This window comes from Xyrauchen texanus, chromosome 30 (genome assembly GCF_025860055.1).
Source record: "Xyrauchen texanus isolate HMW12.3.18 chromosome 30, RBS_HiC_50CHRs, whole genome shotgun sequence".
Lineage (NCBI taxonomy): Eukaryota > Metazoa > Chordata > Actinopteri > Cypriniformes > Catostomidae > Xyrauchen > Xyrauchen texanus.
In genome coordinates this window covers 38,132,396-38,147,192 of record NC_068305.1, presented here as the reverse complement: position 1 = coordinate 38,147,192, position 14,797 = coordinate 38,132,396, and the positions used below count along the sequence as shown (strand labels likewise).

The window sequence follows — 14,797 nt, the reverse complement described above, 5'->3', positions numbered from 1 at the left end:
ATTCACCTGTAGGTATGCAATGATGTGAAAATAATCATGCAATGGGATGTTATCACAGATTAATCAATAATAACAAGACAAGCCTGTTCTACCCAAGTGTTCTCTTTTGTGTACACTATCAAATCCTAATTGATCGGAGCTGATACACTCAGTTTGTTGTTCTGATAAATGCTGGTGTTAACATCCTCTATTAATACCTAATGCAAGGCAAGCTTGACATAAAAGTCCACATTTAAATCTGGGAGATTGTTTCATTAAAGGAATATGCCAGGTTCAATAGAAGTCAAGCTCAATGGACAGCATTTGTGGCAATTAATTAAATCTGGGTTACAGTGAGGCACTTACAATGGAAGTGAATGGGGCCCAATCCATAACCGTTAAAATACTCACCGTTTCAAAAGTAGAGCCACAAGACTAAGTTAACGTGATATAATTGTGTTTTTTGTCAATTTATATTCAATGTTACAACTTTGTTGCCATGGTGACGTAATGCTGTAAGCCTTGTATTCGTTAACGACTATTTAAACAACTTTACAACTCAAATAATAGAAGTTATGACAACATTATACTGTATATAAGAAATATTTAACATTCAACATTATTTCTCAGTCACTAATTAAAATGTGATATTGACCTTTGTTCACTTCGTCAAATGTCCATCCTTCCATTGAAGCACACAAGATGCTCTTTGGAACGTTCTCAAATCATGCTGCATCACATGAATTATTGGGTTTTGCACAAACGTGTGTACATTTTCAATTCAAAGATCAGAAAATAGCTTTTACTGATAATATCATATTATAATAATGAATATTTTATATTAAACCAATGGTCTCAGACTTTTGGGCCCAACTGTATGACCAGACTGTATGCCAACACGATCGCCTTCATCAAATAGCTGAAGACAGTGTCTGCTTACACAAGGGTGCTCGTAATGACCGCTTTGATGGCTCAGTGAAGCTAGAAGAGTGAAAAGTGAAAGAATCAATACATTTCTCTGCTGGAATTTCTAATGATCATTGAGTCCTCCTCTGGCCACTAATCAAACACCATTAGCAGTGACGTGAATAAGGCTCTTTCAGCACTAACGGTGCTTTAATGAAGATTAAATGACAAGCACAATATGAAACAGATGGCAGAGTGCGTGCTGATTGGACAGGCACGACGAAGGCATGTGACCAGCTCATCATAATTCAAGTAACCAAAAAGGACAATTCTGTCATCATTTAATCACAGACATGTTGTTCCAAACCTGTATGCTTTAAACTATAGTCAAACTATCCTTTAAATGGGTCATGAAATGGCTTTTTTATTATTCATGTATAGGCAAATCCAGCAAAGTCCCAAAGACGTAACATTACTTCACATTAATCAACTCGAAAAGTCTTGGATAAGTGCATGTTGGAAATATGGCGGTTTAATTTAATTCTCAGTTTGCTGTGTTTATTAGTCTTGTAAATCAGCCTTTCAGGTAGATGCTTGAATGTTGAATGGAATGACTGGCCATATACCAGAATTATATACAAATGCAGTTTTTAACAAGATCCACTTGTTTAAAATTCCCTAAATTTGATTAACATTTACGATTAACCTTTATTTCGCTATGAATCACCATCTACATGATTATAACTCTGTGGAAATTAATTTTCTCTGCAAAATCATTTGAGTAAAAGTTTTGCGTACACGCGTAGACCAGGGGTCGGCAACCTATGGCATGCGTGCCAGCATTGGCATCGCGGAGGGGTAATCACTGGCACGCGGAGGGGTAATCACTGGCACGCCAGCAATGGCAAGAGAGGAGTAGAATATTTTATTCATATGAAATTCCGCACAATTCCGCACAATTCCGCATTCCAATCTACATCTTGATGTAATCCTTCCTCACGATCGCACAGTGTGTTTTCATGAGCTGAATGGGAGTCTAAACAAAAAGTTACAACGTGATGAGACTGCAGTATGCCCAACAGACTCGTGCAGCGCATACAAGCCATTCACGCATCGAGAGCCAGCAGCGCTTCACTTTCGTGAACATCTTCGGTCAGCTTCGGTCAGGCTGCGTGGATGACAGCCTACATTCAGTGTTTCATTTGTTTCTTTATGCTTTCAGAAAAACATGTAATGTAATAAGGAAAACACCACCATTAATCCCGGAGATGTCCAACCCAGCATACTGGTACACCCTGCTTAAACCATGGTCACACTCAGAATTACATTCAAAGATTAAAAGAGAAAAGATAAACCCACATTTTGGGGTTTAAAAAATCTGAGATCCAAAATATAAATGAAACCTGGAAATAAAGTTTTAGGATTTTGCAAGTGCGATTCACCGAAAAGGGCTAAATCGTTTTTCGACTTGTGATGCGCGAATGGCTTGCACGCACAGCGTGAGTCTCATCACACTTCCATTCAGCTGATGAAAACATGCTGCGTGATCATGAGGAAGGATTACATCAAAATCACATACATGCGCATCGGCACAGCCATTGACCAGGAAAATAAAAAATGCCACTCCATGTCAAAAAGGTTGATGACCCCTGGCATAGACCTTCATGGGGCAAAACACATGTGTCACAATAAACATGTCTAAAATAGCTTTGTGTCAAGTGACAATGACAGCATGAGATTTGCATGTCATTTGCTGCAAGATACAAAAATAAAACAAGAAATTTCATGAGGGAGCTGCTATAGAGACTGACGAAACATTATTATTTTTTTTATTATACTTTTTAAATTTTTTAGTTTCTCCTCTTTTTCTCCCCAGTTTGCACTTAGAGTGCAATTCCCAACAACACTCTAAGTCCTCTTGGCAGCGTAGTAACTCACCTCAATCTGGGTGGAGGAGGACGAATCTCAGTTCCCGCCGTGTCCGAGACCGCCAATCCGTGCATCTTATCATGTGGCTTGTTGAGCGGTTACGCGGAGACACGCGCATGTGGAGGCTTCACGCCGCGGAGGCTGTTCTCCGCGGCATCCATGCACAACATACCACGTGCCCCACCAAGAGTGAACCACATTTTAGTAACCTCCCTAGCAACTCTAACCTCCCTAGGACTCTACCCTCCCTAGCTTAGGGAGGGTAGAGTTTGGTTGCTTAGGAGACCTGGCTGGAGTCACACAGCATGCCCTAAATTCGAACTTGCGACTCCAGGGGTGGTAGTCAGCATCTTTACTCGCTGAGATACCCAGGCCCCTTGACGAAACATTATTAATGATTCTGATGGCATTCAGGATGGACTCTGTAATTGCAGTGATGTATTTATTGTTTTTCATTTTCCTGAGAATGTATACTTATTCCAGCAAACTATTTGCCTTCAGCCTATTAAACAACACCTTAACCTTTAAACTGTAGGCCTAGCTTAAAATGGAAGATTACATTCATGCAATAACACTCTTGTCATTTATATATGTTCTCCGTTTTAAATCAGATGCTGTCAATTAATTTAGCCTATTATTATTGTTGTAATTATTATTAAAAAAACATGGTATGTGATTATTATTATAATAACATTTTTGATCATGTTTTCTTTGTTGAATATTTTCTCTTAAAATAAAGATGAATAAAAACAAAAATTAAATTCATTTTAAAAAATTGGTTCAGCATATCGTTGTCAGATGTGTAAACATATCAATAATCGATATCATATTGGTTTTAAACGGTCATATCGGTCTATCACTAGCGATAAGGTAAAGTAGTCGTTGATGTGTTGTTGTGGAGGAGGTCGGATGCAAATGTCTACCGCAGTGATCATAATGTGCAGAAATTTGAAAATGAGTCATTTTGGCAGCCTGGCTTTAACAAATCCTCTTTTTGCAGTGGAGGAGGACATTTTAAAGTCAAAAGATTAAGGAAATTTTGATTCCTTCTGTCAGGACCTCTTTAAATGCAGCTTATATATATATATATATATATAGCATTGATATAGCAGGGATTTGGCATTTTGACATATTACGATGCTACTTTTTAAAAACAAGTTGTTAGCTTGTTACCAGAACCACGACTGATGAATTTAGTTAAAGGAATAGTTTACCCAAAAATTTCCATTCTCGTTTACTCGCCTTCATACCATCCCAGATGCGTGTGACTTTCTTTCTTCTGCTGAACACAAACAAAGATTTTTAGAAGAATATCTCAGCTCTTTAGGTCCATACAATGCAAGTGAATGGGTACCAAAAGTTTGAAGCTCCAAATAAATAAATAAATGAATGAATGTTACACTTAAAGTATATTCATGATAAGTTATATCATTCATTCATTCAACATTTCATACATTCCAAAAAGCTCATAAAGGCATCATAAAAGTAATCCATAAGACAGATCAAAATGTAAATTATTTTTTGCAAGACGTTCTCCTCCCTGTCCAGTAGGTATCCATATGCATGAAGAATATGAATCACCAAAACCAAAAGTAGAAGATGAAAGTGGATATTGATAGACAAAGGACTTAAATATGGATCTGTTTCTCACCCACACCTATCATATTGCTTCTGAATACATAGATTTAACCACTGGAGTCATATGGATTACTTTTATGCTGCCTTCATGTGCTTTTGGAGCTACAAAATTTTGGTACCCTTTCACTTGCATTGTGAGGACCTATAGAGCTGAGATCATCTTATATTACATTACAAAAAATATTTGTTTGTGCAGAAAGAAAGTCATACACATCTGGGATGGCATGACGGTGAGCAAATGATGAGAGTTTATTTTTTGGTGAACTATCCCTTTAAGTTAGCAGCGTCACTGTTTTCAGTTAGTTATTCCTAAACACTAGGAGTTACCCACCTGAACGCTGGTCAGTGTGGTGTACTGGTAGGCTTTGATGACCAGGTAGTTTGCCTCTATATCAATTAGACCCAGAATCATGTACTTCCACCATCTTCTCTTCAAAATTGCCAGTAGATTCTCCTCTCCTGTGAAAAACGAGAAGAAACCCAATTCAAGCACTTAGGAGCCTCAAATGATTCATAGCTCTGTTTGCACAATCAGTCTGTAGCAATCAGTCTGTTAATTAATTATTACACAGTCATTGATGCACATATAGACAAATACTTCGGGAAAAGAAGATCAAAGTGCATTTCTGTTGGAGGCTGCTCTTGGAATGATCAAATCCTGCCTTAATGTCTTAAAGCAGAGCAAGACAAAGGCAACTATGTCAAGTAAAAAACTCCATACGATATTAAAAACATCATACTGAATAACTGGTACTGAATAATTACCATATTTATATTTTTTCATTTACATTTATGCATTTTTGCAGACACTTTTTATCCAAAGAGTATTCAAGGTATACATTTCTTTTAGCAGTTTGTGTGTTCACTGGGAATCGAACCCATGACCCTGGTGTTGCAAGCACTATGCTCTACCAGTTGATATGTTAATAAGGCAATGCTTAACCAGTAGGTATAGAGAATAATGTGAATCACCAAAAAACAAGAAAATAATTTGGAAGTGAAAGTGGAGATAGATTTATATTAACAAAAAAGGACTTTAAAATGTATCTGTTTCTCACCCACACCGATCATATATCTTCTGAAGACATGGATTTAAACACTGGGCTACTTATGGACTACTTTTTAGCTACTTGCTTTTGCTTTTTTGGAGCTTCAAATTTCTGGTCACTATTCATTTGCATTGTGAGGACCTATGAATTTTTCTTCTAAATATATCTTGTTTGTGTTCAGCAGCAGAAAGAAAGTCATACGCATCTGGGATGAGGGTGAGTAAATGATGAGAGGATTTTCATTTTTGTGTGAACTATTCATATAACAACAACAAATCCATCTAAATCCAATGTTCCAAACTTCATGCTCGCTACCTGACAGAAATAGGAGATTATGAAACATGTTCAAAATTAAATAGAAATGTCCTTTTGTCAATTCCCACAAAACTACAGACATATCAAAATAGGTCTGCATATTTTTCAATTGGCGTGAATGGATTTTGCCTATTTGTGCCCCAGAGAAATAAAACACAGCAGCATGTTCTCTTTCAGAGATTTTATTAAAAGAGCACAGCAATCTCTTGACACAGCAAGGCTGCTACTGAAAAAAATATATTGAGTTTTCTATAGGATCATAACAGCAAAAGCACCTCAGGTAGTAAAAGAGAAAGAAAAAGTAGTCGAATTATGCAGACCTTCATTCTAACTAGGGATGTGCGTAATGACTAATTTCACTGGCGTTTAAATGACATTTTTTTTAAGTCGACTAGTCTAAAAAGAAACCAACCTTCAGAAAACAGTCAAACAAAAGTGTTTATGTGGCCCATTTCAAATATTTAATCTATTCCAAATCCGACGCTAAATTCCCCTGAAAAGGTACATTTATCTACAGCGTGCTCGCCTTGCATTATGATCATTGTACATTAAATATGGAACATGAAATGCATTCACTGAATCAACGGTTATGAATATTTAACAGGCATGTTTATTGAAAACAATTGAATGAATAGTGCAGGACCAATAGCCTGTTCTAAATGGAATTCACCAAGTAAAAGTTACTTAACATATTAAAACAGTCAGGACATTGTTGAAAATAAATAACAGGTAGGCTAAGCAAAATCTACGAGAGAAAAAATGTGCTGAAAAGTTGCGCATATTTCACGACGCGCAGTTGTGCACTAGCCATTGATCTAATATGACAGCTGTTCAGTAAAGAACATTAACCAATAACATGTAAAACGATGTAAAAAAAAAAGTAGCTATAGGATAGAAAAAATTGTCTTGTGATGTAGCCTAAAATAAACCTGACGTGCACACAGAATAACCAGTTAAGCAGTCTGCACCTTGTTGAAAATAGCCTTCTTAATCAGCAGATTTTAAAAATGGCATACCTAGCTTTAAAGGGATCAATGGAAAGGAGGAGGCGAGAACCGGCTTGACAATATAAATAATAGTTTTAATGATAAACTTATAAGACAAACACACACATGACGGACATGTCCGTAAACGATCTCTCTCTCCCGCACGATCCTCTGCAGTCAACCTTTATCCCTCACGGAGGCATAATTAGCCTAATACGGGACCAGGTGTGTAGGATCACGACCCGGCCCCGCCCTCCGCCCTGCCACATTCCTCCCTCATTCTCTCAGGCTGGGGAGCCCCCAGCATGACGTACATCCCCCCCCCCCCTTCCCTGTAGGGGGTCGTGCCCTAAGCCCCATCTGCCGGCAGGTCATCCCCGTCTACCTGGACGAGGGAGGGGACAAGGGGAGGGAAACATAAATATTTAAACTAGGGGGGGTACTTCCTGTAACAGTGTAGTACCCCCACAAAAAACACTGTAAAATTTAAAAGAGAGGGAAAAGGCCAACGCAGAGCAGCAGTGAGAGAGATGAAAAAAAAAAACCTCTTACTCGCCAGTTCTCCGATACGCCTTAGCTTGTTCCTCGGCCACTCCTCCACACTCCAACGGACGACAGCCGCGCCTCTCCGGGCGGATCAGAGGCAGACCTCCAGCCCCTGGCGGACAGAACGCCCCGGCGCTCTCGGGGAACAGAAGGGGTCTCCCCCACCCCTGGCAGCGGTTCTCCCGCTCCAGGCGGTCGGCAGCAAGACCCTCCCCGCTCGCGGTCGGCAGCCGTCGTCCTCTTCTAGGCGGCTGGGCTCCTCGTCCCCCGGCAGATGGCCGCGGCTGCTCCGTTGGGGTGGACGGTAGTGGCGAGAACTCTACTACGGCGTATCCCTCCTCCTTCCCGGGTTTCGGCACCAGTGTTAACGTATTCAAGGGAAAGGAGGAGGCGAGAACCAGCTTGAGAATATAAATAATAGTAAACGATCTCTCTTCCCAGACGATCCTCTGCAGTCGGCCTTTATCCCTCTCGGAGGCTTGATTAGCCTGATAAGGGACCAGGTGTGTAGGACCACAACCCGGCCCTGCCCTCCGCCCTGCCACACTAGCCTAAAACAGTCATTTTCAAGGCTACTTACTCAAAAGCATATATTTCTAATGAGCAAAATTAACATGACGACATGGTCCAGTGAAAGACGGGACTTGACTCACCTGAGGCGGCTATTCTGCGCTTGAAAAAGCCTGCATAGCGGAAAAATTATATACAAGCACACACAGATTTAAAGAAGAATCAAGTGTGAAAACATCAATAGGGACTTTCAAATGTTTTGAATTCCCGCACAACCTCCTAATTGAAATCTATAGCTACTTTGCTGAGTTTGCTTACTACAGAGAGGACATGGGGTGTTACCGACTAGTAATTCCAGTGTCGACTAGCAGCTTCAGAACCGTTTAGTCGACTAGTCTCGCACATCCCTAATTCTAACTCAGTTTCCCATCATGCTAACTATTTTCCTGAAGGCAAGCACTTTGTGTCTTGCAGGCATTAAATAGTTACAAAACAATACTGAACTGTCCATTTAATTAAAGCGAATGGTGACTGAGTCAGTCATTCTACCTAACATCTCCTATTATGTTCCACAGCAGAAATAAACTACATATTCTGCAAATGGTGAAAGAATTGTCATTTTTGGGTTAACTATCCCTTTACAAACTGGTAATTATGCTTATAAATCCATAGTACATGTGGTTCTGAAATGGTTTCAGAAAATAAAATAAGAATAAGGAAGATGAAATGTGCATGTACTGTAATTCTCATGAGAAAGAAAGATGTAGCTAGCAAGGGCACATCTAATTCAACATCACTGAAAATTACATCAATGCTTTCATAAACATAAAAGAGGGAAGGCATGTCTCCCCAAAGGTAATCAAACACAATTTTATCTAGACTGCAGTTATTGTAGGGCATAATAACATCCGTGGATGCCTCATACTGAGGTCAGGAATGGGCAGATATTGATGGTCAGAAAGCAGACAAAAGGGTTAATCCGAACGTCACACAGGTCACATAAACTACAACAAATAGAGACTGTGTCACCTAGATTTCATATAGAGATAGTGTCTGTTCCCTAAACTACCAAACACAAATCCCTCACTAAATAATTTAAGGTCAAACTTGAAAAAACAAACAATAAATGTATGATAATATCATATAAAGATAGTGCTACTAAACATTAGATCTCTTTCAACCAAAACATTAACTGTAAATTAAATTATTACAGATCATAGTTTGGATACGCTCTGCTTGACTGAAACATGGCTTAAACAGGATGAATATATTAGTTTAAATTAATCTACTCCCCTAGGTTATTGTTATAAACATGAGCCTTGTCTGAGGGGTCGAGGAGGAGGTGTTACTCAGTGGACAGGATATAAGTTTAAGTCTTTTGAACTAATAATGCTTAATGTGAAACTGTTAAATACAATAATAAAATCTCTGTCATCTTCTGCCCTTGCTATAGTATACAGATCACCATGGCCATACTCAGATTTCTTTGTTGAACTTGAAAATCTTCTATCAGATTTTGTATTTAATGTAGATAAGAGCTTTAACGAAATTACACACTGAGATTAGCATTTATTGATATTCTCAACTCTCTCAGACAATATGTGACAAGACCAAATCATCGCCATAATCATACGCTAGATTTAATTCTGTCATATGGAGTTGATGTAGATATTCTACCGCAAAGCGATGGCATCTCAGATCATTACCTCGTCTCTTGTTTGCTGCGATCAGATAATGTCACTCAATCTACACCACGCAATCATTCAGGTAGAACTATTCTTTCGACCACTAAAGACAGCTTCACTAATAATCTTCTAGAATTGTCTCACATAGTCAGTAAGCCAAAAAGTCTAGAAGAACTTGATGTAATAACAGAAAATATAAATACAGTCTTCTCTAGCACTCTCGCTATAGTGTCGCTTTTCTTTGATTCATGAAGAAATCTCCTCACCATGGTGCAATGATCACACTTATGCGCTCAAGAGAGCAGCTTGGAAAACGGAGCACAATTGGAAGAATACAAAATTAGAGGTATTTCACAGTGCATGGAACTAAAAGCTGCCAGGTCAGCATATTTTAGCAAACTCATAGAAAGTAACCACAACATTCCTTGGTGTTTATTCAGTACTGTGGCTAAATTGGTTAAGAATAAAGCATCGACTGAACCAGATATTCCGTCAAAGCACAATAGACTTCATGAATTTCTTTACTGATAAACAGAAATCATCAGAAATGGAAACTTGAGGTAGAATCAGCAGGTGAAATCTAAAACCCATTGAGAAGAATTAAAAACTTTAGTTTCCTCGATTACAGATTATTACTTGTCACCTTTAACATGACCTCAATCCTTCTCTTGGCTTTATAAGGATATATATATATATATATTACACTGACGAGGTGCCACACCATCCTGTCAGTGATTGTGACATTTCATTTTGCTTTTTAATTATATCAGCTGTTCCCTTCTCCGTTGGTGAGTATTTTAATGGTGTGTGCCATTATATTGACTTTTACAATGGGGACTGACAGCAGACAGTGTGCTGGTCGAGCAAGGCAGAGAAAATTACTCTTAAAGAAATAGTTCGGCCAAAAATAAAAATAATTTACTCACCCTCATGCAATCCTTAGCTCTGTAGGTCCATACAATGCAAGTAAATGGTGACCAAAATTCAGAGGCTCCAAAAAGCACATAAAGGCAGCATAATAGTAATCATATCACTCCTGTGGTTAAATCCATGTCTCCAGAAGCAATATGATCAGTGTAAGAAACAGATAAATATTAAAAGTCCTTTTTAATGTAAATCTACAATTTTACATTCACTTTCACATTCTGGTGTGGCAGTAAGTTTTGCTTTCACATTCAGCAACCTACTGGTTGGGGCTGGTAAAAGGTGGAGATTTATATATAAAAAAACAACTTAAATATTGATCTGTTTCTCACCCCCACCTATAATATCACTTCAGAAGACATGTATTTAACCACTAGATTTTTATGGATTACTTTTAAGAGTTCTGGTCACTATTTACTTGTATTGTATGGTCCTACAAAACGGAGATATTCTTTAAAAATCGTTGTTTGTGTTCTGCAGGAAAACAAAAGTCATACACATCTGGGATGGTATGGATACTTACAAGTAAATGATGACAGAATTTTGGGTGAACTATCCGTTTAAAGACAGGTCATTCTGAGAGAATATATAATAATCCCATCTTCAGAGAGCACTGACAAATTCCACCATGTGACCAGAGCGTATAAAGATGGATTTTGCATCATGTGTGGTCCTGCCTCACGCTGGAAACCGTGGAGCATGCATGTCTTAAAAGACTTGTGAATAAGAGCTGCAAGGGAAGTCTCACATTTGTAGATATGAACATTTTAAGAGCCGAGAGCCAAGCTGAGCCGAGCAGAGTCTTCAACTTGGGGCTCTTTTATGTGAAAAGGGTTGATATTTATTAAAACAGATTTTATATTTTTAACAATTGTAACTTATATTTTTAATATGCAGATTTTATTGTTTTGCCTTTGAACCTGATCCAAACTGAATTGAAAAATATGAAATATTCAGAAACAAAATCAAACTATGGCATTCTAAACAGTCAAATTTAAACCATTTTGATATTTAGTTTGTGAAAATGAGTAGCCTAATGTGAATTTTTATACAAATACTGACTGTCCTTCAGGTGAGGCATAATTTCCATGACCAAATTTTGCAACTAATAATGTTAGTAATTAATAATAATATATATAACAGAAAACTAATAAAGATAATGTCATAAAAAGTTAGAGCACTTGATTTCCAAGGCTACAACAGTGTCCGTAAAACACATGCTTGAGATAAAATATGAGAGAAATAAAAATCAAGGCAACTCTAACTTATTCTTAATAACTTATTATTAATATATATACATACATATATATGTATGTATACACAGTATATATTAGAGGTAGACCAGTATATCGGTTTTAGCAATTAATCATGCCAATAGTTGCTTTTTGAAACTATCAGTTATCTGCAAAAATATATGCCGATAGTTGCTGATTTTTTTTTTTTTGAATTTCAAAAAAAGACTTCACCCTTTTTTGGGGGGGCTTGTTTATGCTGAAAAATCCTGCGTTATACACTACATCTTCATTTTTTTCTGGTTATTATTGGGATTTTGAACAATAAACTGCATCTGGGATTTTATTCATTTTGGACTCTTTTTCTGTGCCAGTCATAGTATGGAAAGAATAAGCGAAATATTTGACATTGTATAAATCTATTTTAAAAACTATCAGTCGATTAAATGATTATCGTCCTTTCCAGCCACCTTAGTTATCGGTAGACCTCTGATATTACTTTCCTTTCTATTGTGTGTATTCAGGATCCATAAAATACTAGCTATGGAAGTAGCCTTAGCTTGAAATAGGTGTCTGACATTTTATTCCAAAAGTGGTCAAATCACTTTTATTTACATGTTTCTATCACCTTCATTTCCACCACAGAATGCTATAAAACACAATGTATAATTTGAAATATGGTGGAAATTACATTGTTATGGAAATTTTCATGAAATAATGATGATGGAGAAGTGTCTCTGTTATAAGTGTTCTGTGAGACCTTTTACATAAAAGTGCCACCTAAATGAGAAGTTGATAGTCATTAGGCCCATTCAAACGACCAAACGTTCACTCTCAGTAGATGAAATCTGGGGTTTGAGGTGATCATCTGATGTTGCTAAGAGCCGACAGTAAACCCCAAAGCCCTGAGGTAATGGCATGTACACGCATGGCATTAGTCAAAACAAAGCAGACTCAGGAGAGCATGAGGCACTTACGATAAAAGCAGCCGTTAAATCAATAAATAATGCTGCAATCCACCCCACAGCACATCCAAATTCACTGTGGCAATTACTAAAAGCCTTATAGAACTAGCATGGACACTCATGAGAGAGTAAATGATCCCTTCCAGAGACTAATTAATATGTTTAAAATTCTCCAATTACAAAAGAACTGCTAATAATTGGTTCAAAAGACTACCATGTCCTCTTTGCAGGCCTATATCAGCAATTGTAGAATGTCTAAAAAGCACCTACTAACAAAATAATATCCACTATTTGTACAAAAGCTGTGCATTCAGAATGTAAGCGGAGGGCCAGACAGAGGCTACAAGAGTCCAACTTTAGTTAAATTCCAGATGCACTTCATGGGGGTGTTGATGATGCCACTACATCTTTAGTGATGGCTTTTCATAAATTTCCGATATGGATTATGATTGTGAACTGCTCTGCAACAGCTGAAAACACACACAAGCCTCCGTGTTCTTGGAGGAAATACAGTGCTGTGTTTATTTATTTATTTCAATCACATTAGGTCATATCACGATTCCTGTCTTTACACCAAAAAATTTAAGACCTCATTAAACAAAAATGAAGACTTTTGTTGTATCATTTAAGATATTTTAGAGTTTTATGACCTTAAATTTGAAACTAAATGTAAGACTTTTAAGACTTTTTAAGGATCTGCAGGAACCCTGTAGATGTATGCTGCTCATTAACAGAATGTAGTAGGTCATCCAGGTACTCCATGTGTAGTATTTAAAAATGTGTGTGTGTGTGGCTGTGAATAGCTTATTCTTGCTTCACAGTGACCATCATGGTGTGGACACATTGTATTTAATATCTGCCCATGGGGAAAGCATGACAGAGTTGATGCGTTGTAGCAATGCCTTGCATCCTTGCAAAAAAGTCGATTGGACCAATGGTCCCATAGTTAGTGCTATTTTTATGTTTCTCTCTGGTATAGCGCCACTAAGTGGCACAGCAGCACGTGTTGACCTTGTAAATTAGTGTTCCAAATTTGGTGAAAGTATCTCATTCCATTCAAGAGTTACAGCCATTTAAGTAAAAGTGGCCACTTCTTACATTTTGGCATGCAGTCGTGATATTGAATCAAAAGTTTTAAAGTATTTGCTCATTATTGATAGTGGGACTCTATCTACTTTCACTAGTTTGGTTTAGATCGGGCAAAAAGCCTAGGACTAATTTGCAAAAGTATGTTTAGCCAAAAATCCAATCTGGCAAATATAATGGTTTTAGTTTTCCAATAGGGTTTTAGCTCTTTGAGCTTGAACCCCTAAAATAATACTTACAATTACAATAGGGTTTCAGAAATTATCCACAAATAACTGGAAAGGTCAAACCCTAAAGGAGGAACCCTAAAGCTGGTTAAACGGTATTTTTGTTGCAGACCAGTGCAGCAATGGATGGGTGACAAGCTAAAACTAGCATGAAACTGCACCAACCTTACACTGGTAACCAACAATATGCTTTTAACTACTGATCTTTAAAGATCTGAATTATCTTTGCTTGTTTATAACATGTAATGATAATCCAATATCTTGCAAATTTCTGCTACACAAACTCCAGGCATTGGTCTTGAAATAAGACCTATGCGAGTAGTTACACCGGGAATCATTTGAAACAAAACATATCACATATAACAGATGAGGCTTCAGAGGAAATCATACCTAACATAAAAACGTACTTTGAAAAATGCTAACTCATGCCAACAAAAACAATACCAATTCCATCAAGCATCATAACGGTAAATAATTTTTTTAATGTACAGTATGTTTTTAGAAGACAATCTGTGAAAAGATGGAGAATATGGACTCATTTTGCTGTAGCAATCCAGCAGAAAATCAAGCTCTGAAACATTCCCAAAATAACTATCCCTAAAATCAGCAAAAGGTTCCCAATGCCAGGTTTAGACGTGTGTAGAAATCAGCATAAAAACAAATCCAAGCAGCGTAAAATCAATATCAGTGTTATCACATCACAATGACCAATTAGGTTTTTGAATGCAGCTCTGTAGGGGAGAGTAACAACTGTAGTACAAGTTGTACAAGCATCCTCTATTCTCAGATTATGACAGTGAGGGGGTGTGGCTATATATTG

The 14,797-nt window shown here is 37.6% G+C and overlaps 1 protein-coding gene across 1 annotated transcript in view; it reads right to left on the bottom strand.

The window, feature by feature from the left end:
• Nucleotides 1-14,797, bottom strand: part of slc35f1 (solute carrier family 35 member F1) — a 107,552-nt gene that overhangs the window by 36,875 nt on the left and 55,880 nt on the right. Inside the window, exon 3 of the mRNA XM_052098142.1 lies at nt 4,784-4,911. Coding sequence (XP_051954102.1) covers nt 4,784-4,911 — 128 coding nt within the window. The remainder of the gene's footprint in view (nt 1-4,783; nt 4,912-14,797) is intronic.